Source organism: Salmo salar, chromosome 10 (genome assembly GCF_965601325.2).
Source record: "Salmo salar chromosome 10, fSalSal1, whole genome shotgun sequence".
NCBI classification, from domain to species: Eukaryota; Metazoa; Chordata; class Actinopteri; order Salmoniformes; family Salmonidae; genus Salmo; species Salmo salar.
The window spans coordinates 30,837,401-30,852,500 of NC_138300.1; the positions used below are offsets into that span (position 1 = coordinate 30,837,401).

A 15,100-nucleotide genomic window follows, 5' to 3' on the forward strand; every position below is an offset into this window, starting at 1 on the left:
ACAAGTCTCAACACCACAGCAGAACAGTCCACCCCAAATCCTGACCATGTCGACATCACAGCGGGACAGACAAATGAAGAACCCCAAGCCCAGAGAATCTAACCCCCTGAGAGCAGTCCTCAACAGTCCAATCCCTGTACCTTTTGCAGAATATCAGTCTGTACCAGATGTTTTTCCTGGAGAGAACTGGCTTCTTTGCTGCCCTTCTTGACACCAGGCCATCCTCCAAAAGTCTTCGCCTCACTGTGCGTGTAGATGCACTCACACCCGCCTTCTGCCATTCCTGAGCAAGCTCTGTACTGGTGGTGCCCAGATCCCGCAGCTGAATCAACTTTAGGAGACGGTCCTGGCGCTTGCTGGACTTTCTTGGGTGCCCTGAAGCCTTCTTCACAACAATTGAACTGCTCTCCTTGAAGTTCTTGATGATCTGATAAATGGTTGATTTAGGTGCAATCTTACTGGCAGCAATATCCTTGCCTGTGAAGCCCTTTTTGTGCAAAGCAATGATGACGGCACGTGTTTCTTTGCAGGAAACCATGGTTGACAGAGGAAGAACAATGATTCCAAGCACCACCCTCCTTTTGAAGCTTCCGGTCTGTTATTCAAACTCAATCAGCATGACAGAGTGATCTCCAGCCTTGTCCTCGTCGACACTCACACCTGTGTTAACGAGAGAATCACTGACATGATGTCAGCTGGTCCTTTTGTGGCAGGGCTGAAATACAGTGGAAATGTTTTTTGGGGATTCAGTTCATTTGCATGGCAAAGAGGGACTTTGCAATTAATTGCAATTCATCTGATCACTCTTCATAACATTCATGAGTATATGCAAATTGCCATCATACAAACTGAGGCAGCAGACTAATATTTGTGTCATTCTCAACTTTTGGTCACGACTGAACACAACACATATTGTACTCCTTATGGACTGAAATGGGACATGTATACAAGAAAAACAACATTTTCCCAAACAGTGTGTCTAAACTCTGGTGTCCAAATACCCCGCGCGCCCTAGACCTTCTGTCTGAGGACCAACAAGGTTCACCCAGCCACATAATACACACAGGCACAAACGACTTGAGAGCACAGCAGGAAAGGGTGGCCACAGCACTCAAGGGAGTGATTGAAAAAGCTTCTTCTACTTTCCCCGATGCACAAGTGCTTATATCCACCCTGCTACCATACAGCGGTTAAATGCAAGTATTTCCCGTGACTGTGCCTCAAAACCAAATGTTTACCATGCCCATCACTCCACCCTGTACTTGAACAGCCTTTATGACCAGGTCTACCCCCCCGGACCTACACATAGAGGACCCATGCTAAGAGGGTCTACATCCAGACCACAACACCACCAGCCACACCTCCACCCCAACCAATCAACCCCCCCAAGTCAACCATGCCCACACTCCATTTAGGCCCCCTCAGATCAGATCTATGGCCCTCCTGCCCACCCCATGCATCCCACCCCCGCAAAGAGGGCCTCAACATAGAAGTCACACATATACGCTCAGGCCGTGAGCAGGCAAACAGGCCAAACCCCCACTCTTACACTAGCCCAAGCCAATGGCATGTACCAGATTCTCAGCAGGCTCTGCTCACACTTCATGGCCTGAGGCCAAACCACACGACCAACAACATTGGACATTTTATGGAACACAAAGCCTTCACTATCTCATCCTGGAATATCCAAAGTCTGAGGTCGTTTGCCTTTGGCCTAAAGAGCAGGAACCTGGACTTCATCAAAGACATTGAAATACAGACATTGTCATCCTACCAGAAACATGGTTCCTCAGGAGACGGACCCACTGGTTGCCCTCCCTCCCCTTGTCCCTTCCCCCTTGTCCCTCTTCTTTGTCCCTTCCCCCTTGTCCCTTCCCCCTTGTCCCTCTTCTTTGTCCCTTCCCCCTTGTCCCTTCCCCCTTGTCCCTCTTCTTTGTCCCTTCCCCCTTGTCCCTTCCCCCTTGTCCCTCTTCTTTGTCCCTTCCCCCTTGTCCCTCTTCTTTGTCCCTTCCCCCTTGTCCCTCTTCTTTGTCCCTTCCCCCTTGTCCCTCTTCTTTGTCCCTTCCCCCTTGTCCCTCTTCTTTGTCCCTTCCCCCTTGTCCCTCTTCTTTGTCCCTTCCCCCTTGTCCCTCTTCTTTGTCCCTTCCCCCTTGTCCCTTCCCCCTTGTCCCTTCCCTTGTCCCTTCCCCCTTGTCCCTTCCCCCTTGTCCCTCTTCTTTGTCCCTTCCCCCTTGTCCCTCTTCTTTGTCCCTTCCCCCTTGTCCCTCTTCTTTGTCCCTCTTCTTTGTCCCTTGTCCCTTCCCCCTTGTCCATCTTCTTTGTCCCTTGTCCCCGTCCTCCCCATTGGCCCTTTCTCCTCCCCATTGGCCCTTTCTCCTCCCCATTGGCCCTTTCTCCTCCCCATTGGCCCTTTCTCCTCCCCATTGGCCCTTTCTCCTCCCCATTGGCCCTTTCTCCTCCCCATTGGCCCTTTCTCCTCCCCATTGGCCCTTTCCCCTTCCCCTTGTCTCCCTCTCCCCTTGTACCCTTGTCCCTCTCCCCTTGTCTCTCTCCCCTTGTCCCCTCGGCCCTCTCCCTCCCTCTCTCCCCTCGGCCCTCTCTCTCCCCTCGGCCCTCTCTCTCCCCTCGGCCCTCTCTCTCCCCTCGGCCCTCTCTCTCTGCCCACTCCCTCTCGCTCTCTCTCTCTGCCCACTCCCTCTCGCTCTCTCTCCCCTCGGCTCTCTCTCCCCTCGGCTCTCTCTCCCCTCGGCTCTCTCCCCCCTCGGCTCTCTCCCTCTCTCCCCTCGGCTCTCTCCCTCTCTCCCCTCGGCTCTCTCCCCTCGGCCCTCGGCCTCCCTCACTCTCTGCCCTCGGCCTCCCTCACACTCTCCCCTCGGCCTCCCTCAATCTCTCCCTCACTCTCTCCCCTCGGCCTCCCTCCCTCTCTCCCCTCGGCCCTCGGCCTCCCTCCCTCTCTCCCTCTCGGCCCTCTCCCTCCCTCCCCTTTTTTTTTTAATCGGGGACAGCCCGACTCTATTCCATTATTTTTTTCCTTTCCTTGAAAAACTTCACAGTCCATAACGATTTACAAGCATTCCCATAACATGATGCACAGTACTCCTTAATGTGTTGAATTGGATTTGCCCCAAACACAACACTTTGTATTCAAGGCAAAAAGTAAATTGCTTTGCCACATTTTTTGCAGTATTAATTTAGTGCCTTGTTGCAAACAGGATGCATGTTTTGTATTATTTGTATTCTGTACAGGCATCCTTTTTACTCTGTCGATTAGCTTAGTATTGTGGAGTAACTACAATGTTGTTTTTTAAAGTCACTATTTGCCTCATGGTGAAATCCCTGAGCAGTTTTCGTCCTTTCCAGCAACTGAGTTAGGAAGGACGCCTGTATCTTTGTAGTGACTGGGTGTATTGATACACCATCCAAAGTATAATTAATAACTTCACCATGCTCAAAGGGATATTCAATGTCTGCTTTTGTTTTACCCATCTACCAATAGCCAGCCTTTGCGAGGCATTGGAAAACCTCCCTGGTCTTTGTGGTTGGATCTTTTTGAAATTCACTGCTCGACTGAGGGACCTTACAATTACCTGTATGTGTGGGGTACAGAGAAGAGGTAGTCGTCATGAAATCATGTTAAACACTATTATTGCACACAGAGCGACTCCATGCAACTTATTATGTGACTTATTAAGTCCAAGATGACGTAGCAGTCAGGCGTCTTGTAACATTTTGCTTAATGTTTAAACCGTAATTTTATTTTTTTTCCGTTAAAACGTTTTGAAAAGATCATAAAATTCCATGGCAATTTACAATGTAGAATAATGGTCCTATTACGTATGTATGACCACTAGGGCTGGTTAATGAAGTTCTATCTACTGCAACTGTTTACAGCCATAGAACGCAGCTACAGTAACATGTCGATAGCGACAATTGGTAACTTTTCAGACAGTAAAAAAATGTGACAATTCTGTTCTGGCATAAGGTTCAGTATTTTTTTCCCCCGTAACAACAATAAATGTCGCTGATTGATTAGCTGCTGTTTTTTATGGTACGGTATTTAACCAACTTTAAAGTACCATTTTTAGGAGAGATTGGTCAGCGCAGGTGGCTGGCAGGCTGCGCACAGCAGCTCAAGCTTATTTGATCAAATATTTTTTGGGGGTGGGTTGATGAGCTTTAATATTGCAGATTGTGGCTTCCATCAATGTAATTGTCTGCATAATTTCCAATCCCCCATATATACAGTACCAGTCAAGTTTGGACACACCTACTCATTCAAGAGTTTTTCTTAAATTTGACTATTTTCTACATTGCAGAAATAACACATATGGAATCATGTAGTAACCAAAAAAGTATTAAACAAGTCAAATATATTTTAGATTCTTCAAAGTAGACACCGTTTGCCTTGGTGACAGCTTTGCACTCTTGCCGTTGTATATTTTCCCCTAACCCTAGCACCCCTCCCCTAATTGGATTCAACTAATGAACAACAACACTTAGGCTTCTACTTGCAGCTTATACATACTATATACATTTTACGAACACAGTATATTATACATTAGTTACGTGTTATTTTTAGTCCCACACTTCAGCTCCACTCAACCCCTCCCATCTATCTCCGAAACACCATCCAGTTTTGATTTCTATTTGCCAAATATTTTTCAACTGCGGTGGTGTTTCTCAACAGTTCTGAACCTTTCTATTCTCATAATTTCTAAAGATTGTAAATGAAAGATACGTTTTTGATAAGATTATATTATTGTTTGATTTGACTATGACTTTTCAAATCACAGAGCAGTACTATTTGCACACTTGGCTCCAGGTAAATGTTGCAATTCTTCAGCCATTCCTGAACCTGTGACCAAAAACAAGCTACCAAATATATATATATATTTATTTATTTATTTATCTATTTATTTATCTTATTTATTTATTTGGTAGCATTGCCTTTAAATTGTTTAACTTGGGTCAAACGTTTTGGGTAGCCTTCCACAAGCTTCCCACAATAAGTTGGGTGAATTTTGGCCCATTCCTCCTGACAGAGCTGGTGTAATTGAGTCAGGTTTGTAGGCCTCCTTTCTCGCACCCGCTTTTTAAGTTCTGCCCACATATTTTCTATGGGATTGAGGTCAGGGCTTTGTGATGGCCACTCCAATATCTTGACTTTGTTGTCCTTAAGCCATTTTTCCACAACTTTGGAAGCATGCTTGGGGTCATTGTCCATTTGGAAGACCCATTTGCGACCAAGCTTTAACTTTCTGACTGATGTCTTGAGATGTTGCTTCAATATATCCACATCATTTCCCTCCTCATGATGCCATCTATTTTGTGAAGTGCACCAGTCCCTCCTGCAGAAAAGCACCCCCACAACATGATGCTGCCACCACAGTGCTTCACGGTTGGGATGGTGTTCTTCAGCTTGCAAGCCTCCCCCTTTTTCCTCCAAACATAACGATGGTCATTATGGCCAAACAGTTCTATTTTTGTTTCATCAGACCAGAGGACATTTCTCTAAAAAGTACGATCTTTGTCCCCATGTGCAGTTGCAAACCGTAGTCTGGCTTTTTTATGGCGGTTTGGAGCAGTGCTTCTTCCTTGCTGAGCGGCCTTTCAGGTTATGTTGAAATAGGACTCATTTTACTGTGGATATAGATACTTTGTACCTGTTTTCCTCCAGCATCTTCACAAACTTTTCGCACCAAAGTATGTTCATCTCTAGGAGACAGAACACGTCTCCTTCCTGAGCGGTATGATGGCTGCATTGTCCCATGGTGTTTATACTTGCGTACTATTGTTTGTACAGATGAATGTGGTACCGTCAGGTATTTGGAAATTGCTCCCAAGGATTAACCAGACGTGGAGGTCTACATTTTATTTTTTCTGAGGTCTTGGCAGATTTCTTTTGATTTTCCCATGATGTCGAGCAGAGAGGCACTGAGTTTGAAGGTAGGCCTTGAAATACATCCACAGGTGCACCTCCAATTGACTCAAATGATGTCAATTAGCCTTTCAGAAGCTTCTAAAGCATGACATTTTCTGGAATTTTACAACCTGTTTAAAGGCACAGTCAACTTAGTGCATGTAAACTTCTGACCCACAGGAATGGGATACAGTGAATTATAAGTTAAATAATCTGTAAACAATTGTTGGGAAAAATTACTTGTGTCATGCACAAAGTAGATGTCCTAACTGACTTGCCAAAACTACAGTTTGTTAGAAGAAATTTGTGGAGCTGTTGAAACACTTAGGTTGGAGTCATTAAAACTTGTTTATGTAAACTTCCGACTTCAACTGTACATATAAAGTGGGAAAAACGGTATGTGAACATAATTATAGTGACCAGTGTTCAATGACTATGTACGTAGGGCAACGCAATCTCTAATGTTCAAGGCAGGGTATTGGGCGGAGGCTGTTTTAACAGTGCAATGGCTTGGAGATGGAAGCTGTTTATCAGTCTCTCGATCCCAACTTTGTTGCACGGGTACGGTCTCCTCCTTCTAGATGGTAGTGGGGTGAACAGGCTTTGGTCGGGTGGCTGAGGTCCTTTACGATCTTCTTGGCCTTCCTGTGACAGCGGGTGCTGTAGATGTCCTGGAGGGCAAGCAGTGTGCCCCCGACAATGCATTGGGCTGACCGCACCACCACTTGTAAAGCCTTGCGGTTGTGGATGGTGCAATTGCCGTACCGGGCAGTGATGCAACCCGACAGGATGCTGTTGATGATGCTCTCAATAATTAGTGAAATAATCTGTAAACAGTTGTTGGGAAAATGATTTGTGTCATGCACAAAGTAGATGTCGTAAACGACTTACCAAAACTATAGTTTGTTAACAAGGCATTTTTGGAGCTGTTGAAAAATGTGACAAAGGTATATTTCATATACCTTTGACTATTGGATGTTCTAATAGGCACTTTAGTATTGCCAACCTAATCTCAGGAGTTGATAGGCTTGAAGTCATCAACAGCGCTGTGCTTCAAGCATTGCGTTGAGCTGCTGGCAAACGCAGGTAAGTTTGAATGAATGCTTACGAGCCTGCTGCTGCCTACCACCGCTCAGTCAGACTGCTCTGTCAAATATCAAATCATAGACTTAATTATAATATAATAAACAAGGAAATACGAGCCTTTGGTCATTAATATGGTCAAATCCGGAAACTAATTTAGAAAACAAAACGTTTAATATTTCAGTGAAATACGGAACCGGTCCGTATTTTGTTGAACGGGTGGCAACCCTAAGTCTAAATATTGCTGTTACATTGCACAACCTTCAATGTTATGTCATAATTATGTAAAATTCTGGGAAATTAGTTTGCTACGAGCCAGGCGGCCCAAACTGTTGCATATACCCTGACTCTGTGTGCAATGGACGCAAGAGTGACACAATCTCCCTAGTTAATATTGCCTCTGTCCAGGGTCTGTGTTCTTTTGCACATCTTAATCTTTTATTTTTATTGGCCAGTCTGAGAGATGGCTTTTTCTTTGCAACTCTGCCTAGAAGGCCAGCATGCTGGAGTCGCCTCTTCACAGTTGATGTTGAGACTGGTGTTTTGCGGAGACTATTTAATGTAGCTGCCATTTGAGGACTTGTGAGGCGTCTGTTTCTCAAACTAGACACTCTAATGTACTTGTCCTCTTGCTCAGTTGTGCACCAGGGCCTCCCACTCTTTCTACTCTGGTTACAGCCAGTTTGCGCTGTTCTGTGAAGGGAGTAGTATACAGCGTTGTACGAGATTTTCAGTTTCTTGGCAATTTCTCACATGGAATAGCCTTTATTTCTCAGAACAAGAATAGACTGACGAGTTTCAGAAGAAAGGTCTTTGTTTATGGTCATTTTGAGCCTGGATTCGAACCCACAAATGCTGATGCTCCAAATAGTCTAAAGAAGGCTTTATTGCTTCTTTAATCAGGACAACAGTTTTCACCTGTGCTAACATAATTGCAAAAGGGTTTTCTAATGATCAATTAGCCTTTTAAAATGATAAACTTGGATTAGCTAACACAACGTGCCATTGGAACACAGGAGTGATGGTTTCTGATAATGTGCCTCTGTACGCCTATGTAGATATTCCATAAAAAATCTGCCGTTTCCAGCTACAATAGTCATTTACAAAGTTAATTGTGTCTACACTATAATTCTGATCAATTTGATGTTATTTTAATGGACAATTTTTTTTCTTGCTTTACTTTCAAAAACAAGGACATTTAAGTGACCCCAAACGTTTGAACATGTTGATAATGGACAACTTTGTTTTACTCCTCTTGACAATTTTAATACTTCCTGAGAAATAGCCATTATTTACTATTTTACACCTAGGATTTGTCGGCATTTAAAAATCGATAGTGTAGCCTTCCAACAACTACCCTAACGGACAAATAAACATGGCGTAGGCGAGGCACTTTCAGGGGGCCACATTCCATTATGTCTGAAAAGGGTAATCAATAAAGGCTACCGATAGCCTACTGCAATTTCATATTATAAGTCAAAAATTTGTAGGCTACCTGGTACTGTCCTGAAGATACCTCTGTATCCCAGTGACATCAGTGCCATGAATAGGATAGAATATTCTGCATGCAACAGACCAAAGACTGAACACACACTTGCATCATTAGCGAAGAGACCGAGCATGCAGGCCAGCCCAAGGCGGAGAGAGAGGTTGGAGTAATCTGCATCTCGCAATTTCTTGCCTTGCAAATTAACCAAAGTTGCCTGAAGTTCACCTCTTCCTCTCTGGTTTTATTTGAATTACACAACTGTCCTTTTATAGCCTATCGACTATAACATAGAAAATGTTTTGCGATAAATGCACTGATTTTAAGGGTGGAGGTATGAAACAAAGTTTTCGTTTAGGGGTTTTTCTTAACGTTAAGTATCCCAACTTTGTTGAAATATTTTAACGCTTAAATGTTCACAGCCCTACCTATTGACCTGGCACAGTAGTTATGGCCCTACAGTACTCCCAGCTGAAAGGTTTATATAAGGCAGAGACGCCAGCTGGCCCACAGCAGGCCTGAGAGTGGCCGATTAGAGACAGGTATTGGCAGTTTGACCTCGAGATTAGTCTGACTTTCCTCGCCATTACACTTTACCCAAAGACCGACCAGAGATTCTTCTGTCCTCCGTAATCAAATGCTCCATCTGTCTTCTCAGTTTCACCTCACTCCTTCCCCAGGACATAGCCCTAGCTCATTATTCTAGTGAGTGACAGTTGCAGTAAGTTTATTGTAAGCCATCTGTTTGTTTAAACCCGCTCTGCGGTCTTCAAAACCACCACGGTCAAATGTCCAGTCATAATAAAATGCTCTTTCCCTATCTTTCAGAGGCATTTCCAAGAAGTATTATCACCCTGCAAATTGGTTTCATGCTGAAAATGATCTTGCTCACATGGGAGATGTTGTGTTTTTGTAGGCACTAGTCAGGAGAGAGTTAGTTGAGTCGGATTAGGAGAGGGTCTCTCAGCTTTCTGCAGCTGATTACTGCTTCTGACTGTAATCTAGGCCTGGCCAACCAGATGGGTTTGATTGAATAGGTATAGTATACAGTGCATGTGGGCCAACCCTTTGCCCAGTCTTCACATTTTGCTGCCTTAAAATTCTATCTAAAAAGGGATTACATTGCATTTTTCCTCTACACAACCTACTCAGCATTTTCAAAGTAAAAGAAAGTTAGAGGAAAATTGTCCAAATAAATCAAAAACCAGTGGTGGAAAAGTACCCAATTGTCCTACTTGATTAAAAGTAAAGATACCTTAATAGAAAATGACTCAAATAAAAATGAAAGTCACCCGGTGAAATACTACTTGAGTAAAAGTCTAAAAGTATTTGGTTCTAAATATACCTAACTATCAAAAGTACAAATATAAATTATTTCACATTCCTTATATTAAGCAAAGCAGACGGCATGATTTTCTTGTTTAAAAATGTTATAGATAGCCAGGGGCACACCAACACTCAGACATCATTTACAAACAAAGTGTTTGTTTAGTGAGTCCGCCAGATCAGAGGCAGTAGGGATGAATAGGGACGTTCTCTTGATTAGTGCGTGAATTGGACCATTTTCCTGTCCTAAGCTTTCTAAATGTAACATACTTTTGATTGAGGGAAAATGTATGGAGTAAAAAGTACATTATTTTCATTAGGAATGTAGTGGAGTAAAAGATTTCAAATAAAAATCTAAAAAGTACAAATACCCCCCCAAAAACGTCTTAAGTAGTACTTTAAAGTATATTTACTTTACACCACTGTAAAAAAAGATATTCTTAATTGCGTATGTCTTCACACCCAGAGTTAATATTTAGTGGAAGTACCTTTTGGCAGTCTTTTACAGCTGTGAATCTTTTTGAATAATAATATACCAAGTTTTCACAAGTCTTAGTATAATGTCCATTTTGTTTTTGTTCAAATTGCTCAAGCTCAGTAAATTTGGTTGGGAATCATTGATGGACAGCAATATTCAAACCTTGGCTCTGATTTGAGACTAGACCACTCAGGAACGTTCAGCACCTCTTGGAAAGCCATTCTGGTGTGTCTTTGGCATTCAAATGTGTGTAATTGTCTCAATGAAAAATAAAACTCTCCCAGGGTTAGGTTTTCAGAAGTCTGAGGTGTTTTCCTTTTACTTTTTACATGTGCTTTACTGTTTCATATTGATTTAGATCCTTACAAACTCCCCAGTCCCTGCCAATGACAAGCATACCCATAACATGATGCTGCCACAACAATACTTGAAAATTCTGAGGGTTTCACTCTGTGTTGTATTGGTTTTTAATTTAGGCCAAGAAGTTAATCAAATCATATCAAACTTTATTCGTCACATGCGCCAAATACAACTGGTGTAGTAGACCTTACCGTGAAATGTTTACTTACAAGCCTTAATTTTATTTCTTGAACTGCATTGTTGGTTAAGAAAATATTTACTAAATAAACTAAAGTAAAAAATAAAATAAGAAACAATAACGAGGCTATATACAGGGGGTACCGGTTTGTCAAGGTAATTTGTACATGTAGGTAGGGGTAAAGTGACTATGCATAGATAATAAACAGTGAGTAGCAGCAGTGTAAAAACAAATGGCTGGGTGTCGATGTAAATTGTCGGGTGGCCATTTTGATTAATAGTTCAGCATCTTATGGCTTGGAGGTAGAAGCTGTTAAGGAGCCTTTTGGCTTGGCACTCCTGTACCACTTGCTGTGCGGTAGCAGATAGAACCGTCTATGGCTGTCTTTTTACAATTTTTTGGTCCTTCCTCTGATACTGCCTGATATAGAGGTCCTGGGTGGCAGGGAGCTCGGCCCCAGTGATGTACTGGGCACTGCCCTCTGTAGCGCCTTGCAGTCAGATGCCAAGCAGTTGCCATACTAAGCGGTGATGTAGCCCGTCAAGATGCTCTCGATGATGCTGCTGTAGAACTTTAGGAGATTCTTAGGGCCAATGCCATATCTTTTCAGCCACCTGAGGGGGAGAGTCGTTGTTGTGCCCACTTCACAACTATGTTGGTGTGTTTGGACAATGATAGGTCCTTAGTGATGTGGACACCGAGGAACTTGAAGCTATCGACCCGCTCCACTACAGCCCCGTCGATGTGAATGGAGGAGTGCTCAGCTCTCCTTTTCCTGTAGTCTACGATCAGCTCCTTTGTCTTGCTGTTGTGGGAGAAGTGGTTGTCCTGGCACCACTGCCAGGTCTCTGACCTCCCTATAGGCTGTCTCATCAGTGATCAGGCCTACCACCATCATGTTGTCGGCAAACTTTATGATGTTGGAGTCATGCGCAGTCGTGGGTGAACAGGGAGCACAGGAGGGGACTAAGCATACTCCCCTGATGGGCCCCTGTCTTGAGGGTCAGCGTGGTGGATGTGTTCCTTACCCTCACCACGTGGGGGAGGCCAATCAGGAAGTCCAAGATCCAGTTGGAGGGAGGTGTTTAATCCCAGGGTCCTTAGCTTAGTGATGAACTAGGAGGGCACTATGGCATTGAACGCTGAGCTGTAGTCAATGAACAGCCTTCTCACGTGTTCCTTTTGTCCAGGTGGGAAAGGGCAGTGTGAAGTGCAATAGAGATTGCATCATCTGTTGGGGTGATATGTGAATTTGAGCGTGTCCAGGGTTTCTGGGATAATGGTGTTAATGTGAGCCATGACCAGCCTTCCAAAGCATTTCATGGCTACAGATGAGAGCTACGGGGGAATGTCATTTAGGCAGGTTAGCTTGTGTTCTTGGACATAGGGTGGTCTGCTTGAAACATTGTAGGTATTACAGACTGGGTCAGAGAGAGGTTGAGAATGTCAGTGAAGACACTTGCCAGCTGGTCAGCGCATGGTCTGAGTACGCATCCTGGTAATCCATCTGGCCCTGCAGCCTTGTGAATGTTTACCTCTTTAAAGGTCTTACTAATATTGGCTACGAAGAGCGTAATCACACAGACGCAGGATGTTCTTATAAGCGTCCAGATCAGTGTCCTGCTCCTTGAAGCGGCAGCTCTAGGCTTTAGCTCAGTGCGGATGTTGTCTGTAATCCCTGGCTTCTGGTTGGGATATGTACAGTCACTGTGGGGATGTCGTCGTCAATGCACTTATTATTGAAGCCGGTGACTGATGTGGTAAACTCAATGCTGTCAGATGAATCTCAGAACATACACTATATATACAAAGTATGTAGATTCGACTATTTCAGCCACATCTGTTGCTGACAGGTGTATAGAATCGAGCACACGCCCAATCAATCTCCATAGACAAATAGAATGGCCTTACTGAAGAGCTCAGTGACTTTCAACGTGGCACTGTCATGGGATGCCATCATTCCAACAAGTCAATTCGCCAAATGTCTGCCCTGCCAGAGCTGCCACGGTCAACTGTAAGTGCTGTTATTGTGAAGTGTAAACGTCTAGGAGCAACAACTGCTCAGCCGCGAAGTGGATATATGTTGCCGTAGGAGTTGTGCAAAGTTGGTAGAATCTTATTCAGAGCTGTAATGTCTGCTTAAGATGCTTCCACCAAGTATTAACACTGGAGTGTGAAGACATGCAGACAATACATGCTTATTTTGTATTTCTTAGTATTTTGTAAAATGTTCTGTCATTTTTCTTTCGCATTGAAAATGTAGAGTAGGTTGTGTAGATCAAGATGCAACTTTTTTTTTTATCCCTTTTTAAGATTACATTTGAAACATAAATGAAAAGACTATGCAAGGGGTGTGTGGACTTCATTCATTCTTTCTATGGGCCTTTCTATGTTCTGTTTTCAGTGGTGTGGGTGTCTGGTCAGTGAGTAACTGCAGGTAGAGCGGTCTTTATCCCCACTGTATGTCTGCCTGGTCTCAGAAAAGGCTTCCTTAAGCTAGCCCATACGCCAGAATATGCTTGCATCATCCAGCCATAGGTCAGGTTATAGCCTGCTCCAACCAGCCAGCCATGTGAATGTGTTGTGTGGCCTGCTCAGTGTTGCACTGCAGTTGAGTGTTCTTTATCTCAGTTTGTATATCTGCCAATCCTCACAAAGGCCCATTTAAGCCAGCACTGAGTTTAGTCCGGCCATACGCCCAGAAATACATATTTACGCCCAGAGCGCAGATGAACCCATACTCTCAGGTCCCAGTGTAATTCTCCAGAACTCACCCCGCACACACACACACACACACACACCAGCAGTAGGTTATAGCCAGTCCAGCTGTCCCAGAAGCACTGAGAGGAATGTGTGATTTCACTGCGCTGTCTGTCCTGCCAGGGATGAACCCACTGGACCACAGCCGGCCCATTGTCCAGACAGTTTCCCCTTTCGCCAGGCATTCATCAAATTACATGCACCATTGGCCGCCGCAATGCTAATTTAGCGTCTCTGACAATTAGACATGTGAAATGTCTGCCCGGCCTACTGTGAGTTTAGCTTCTGCCTAATTCAGAAATTGCCATACCAGCACTGCTTTCAACCAACTCGTCATGCTCTGGTAAATGAACACAATTATTCAGTCTTTGTCTCATTTAACGCTAACCACCCCTCCCGGGGTTACTTGGTACGTACCGTCTGAGGTGAGCGTGCCCTGCGGTGGCGGCGGGTTGAGTCCAAATGGGGAGGCGGTGGGGGAGTCCATGCGTGACCCCCGTGGGAATGCCCGGTTGTTGTGATCCCTCTGTATCTCGTTGGTGAAGCGGCTGTTGACGGGGATGTTCTCTGGGACCACCTGGACCAGCGGGGGGACCACCTGCAACTCACTGCGCCCCAGGGTCCGCAGACACTGCTCCTCCAACGCAGCGATCAGCACCGATTGGTTGTTCACCACACCCGCCATCGCTGCAAAACGCCCTTCCAGCTCCTTGTGGCAGGACAGAGAAGTTAACATGAAGACCAGACGTGTCTTGATATATTTCTAACAGATATTTTAGCAGCATTACATGTGCTATAGGCACATCTAAATATTGCCCACAGCTATATTAAGTGAGTGCTGACCTTCTAAAGTTCCATATTATAGCACTGTTGTTCTGCTTCTAGCATACTCCTTCATTCGGTTTTACCTCTACATGAAAGTAACATTAACCACGTTGCGTTTAAGTTCCACCTTGGCATTCTAACCTTGTAGCGCGAGGCTAGCCTCAGCATCTCTGAGGTGACGTTGAGAACCCGGTTCTCCAGCTGGGCCAGCTCCAGAGAGTTGTCTCTCTTCCTGATGATCTCGTGAAGCAGCTGCATGTAGAGCTGGGTCACCCTGGAGTTCATGTTCCTGCTCTCCTTCCTGAGCAGCTTCATCTCGTTCACCATGTTGCCGTCCACGTCCACCACCAGCTGCAGGGTCTCAATCTCCCGTCTCTGCTTGGACAGCACCTCTCTGACGTCAGCTATGTCCATCCGTGTCACACGCTCCTTGTCCGGCTCGGGGCCCGTCGCACTGGCACAGATGGGGCCTGATGATGGGCATTAGATTAATTCGAAGTCACGTGACAAGATGTAAAATAGACGTCTTCACAGAAGACTAAACACTGACCTGTGATCTTCTGCTGGGGAATCAGAAAGGTGTAGGAGCACTTCTTGACGTCCTCTGTGGGAGTTCGTTTGGCCCTGAGCAGGGGATATTCCCTGGTTTCTCTAGCCTGTCTGGAGCCCCTGCACTGGCTCTGC

At 44.7% G+C, this 15,100-nt stretch overlaps 3 protein-coding genes across 6 annotated transcripts in view; 2 read left to right on the forward strand and 1 right to left on the reverse strand.

Annotated features, from left to right (window-relative positions):
• Positions 1 to 15,100, forward strand: part of ralgps2 (Ral GEF with PH domain and SH3 binding motif 2) — a 146,063-nt gene that overhangs the window by 93,863 nt on the left and 37,100 nt on the right. The gene's annotated exons all lie outside the window — the stretch shown is intronic.
• Positions 1 to 15,100, reverse strand: part of angptl1a (angiopoietin like 1a) — a 41,388-nt gene that overhangs the window by 5,929 nt on the left and 20,359 nt on the right. For both annotated transcript variants that reach the window (XM_014216818.3, XM_014216819.3), the window contains exons 2-4: positions 14,967 to 15,100; positions 14,558 to 14,886; positions 14,009 to 14,300 (exon numbers count right to left, since the gene is read on the reverse strand). The exon at positions 14,967 to 15,100 is cut by the window's right edge and continues 126 nt beyond it. In XM_014216818.3, coding sequence (XP_014072293.1) covers positions 14,009 to 14,300; positions 14,558 to 14,886; positions 14,967 to 15,100 — 755 coding nt within the window. The remainder of the gene's footprint in view (positions 1 to 14,008; positions 14,301 to 14,557; positions 14,887 to 14,966) is intronic.
• LOC145858682 (uncharacterized) lies at positions 1,753 to 3,060 on the forward strand (the record flags this gene model as incomplete). The annotated part of the gene is made up of 1 exon (XM_082957496.1): positions 1,753 to 3,060. A coding segment is annotated over one exon (1,308 nt), but the record flags the coding sequence as incomplete, so codon positions are not given.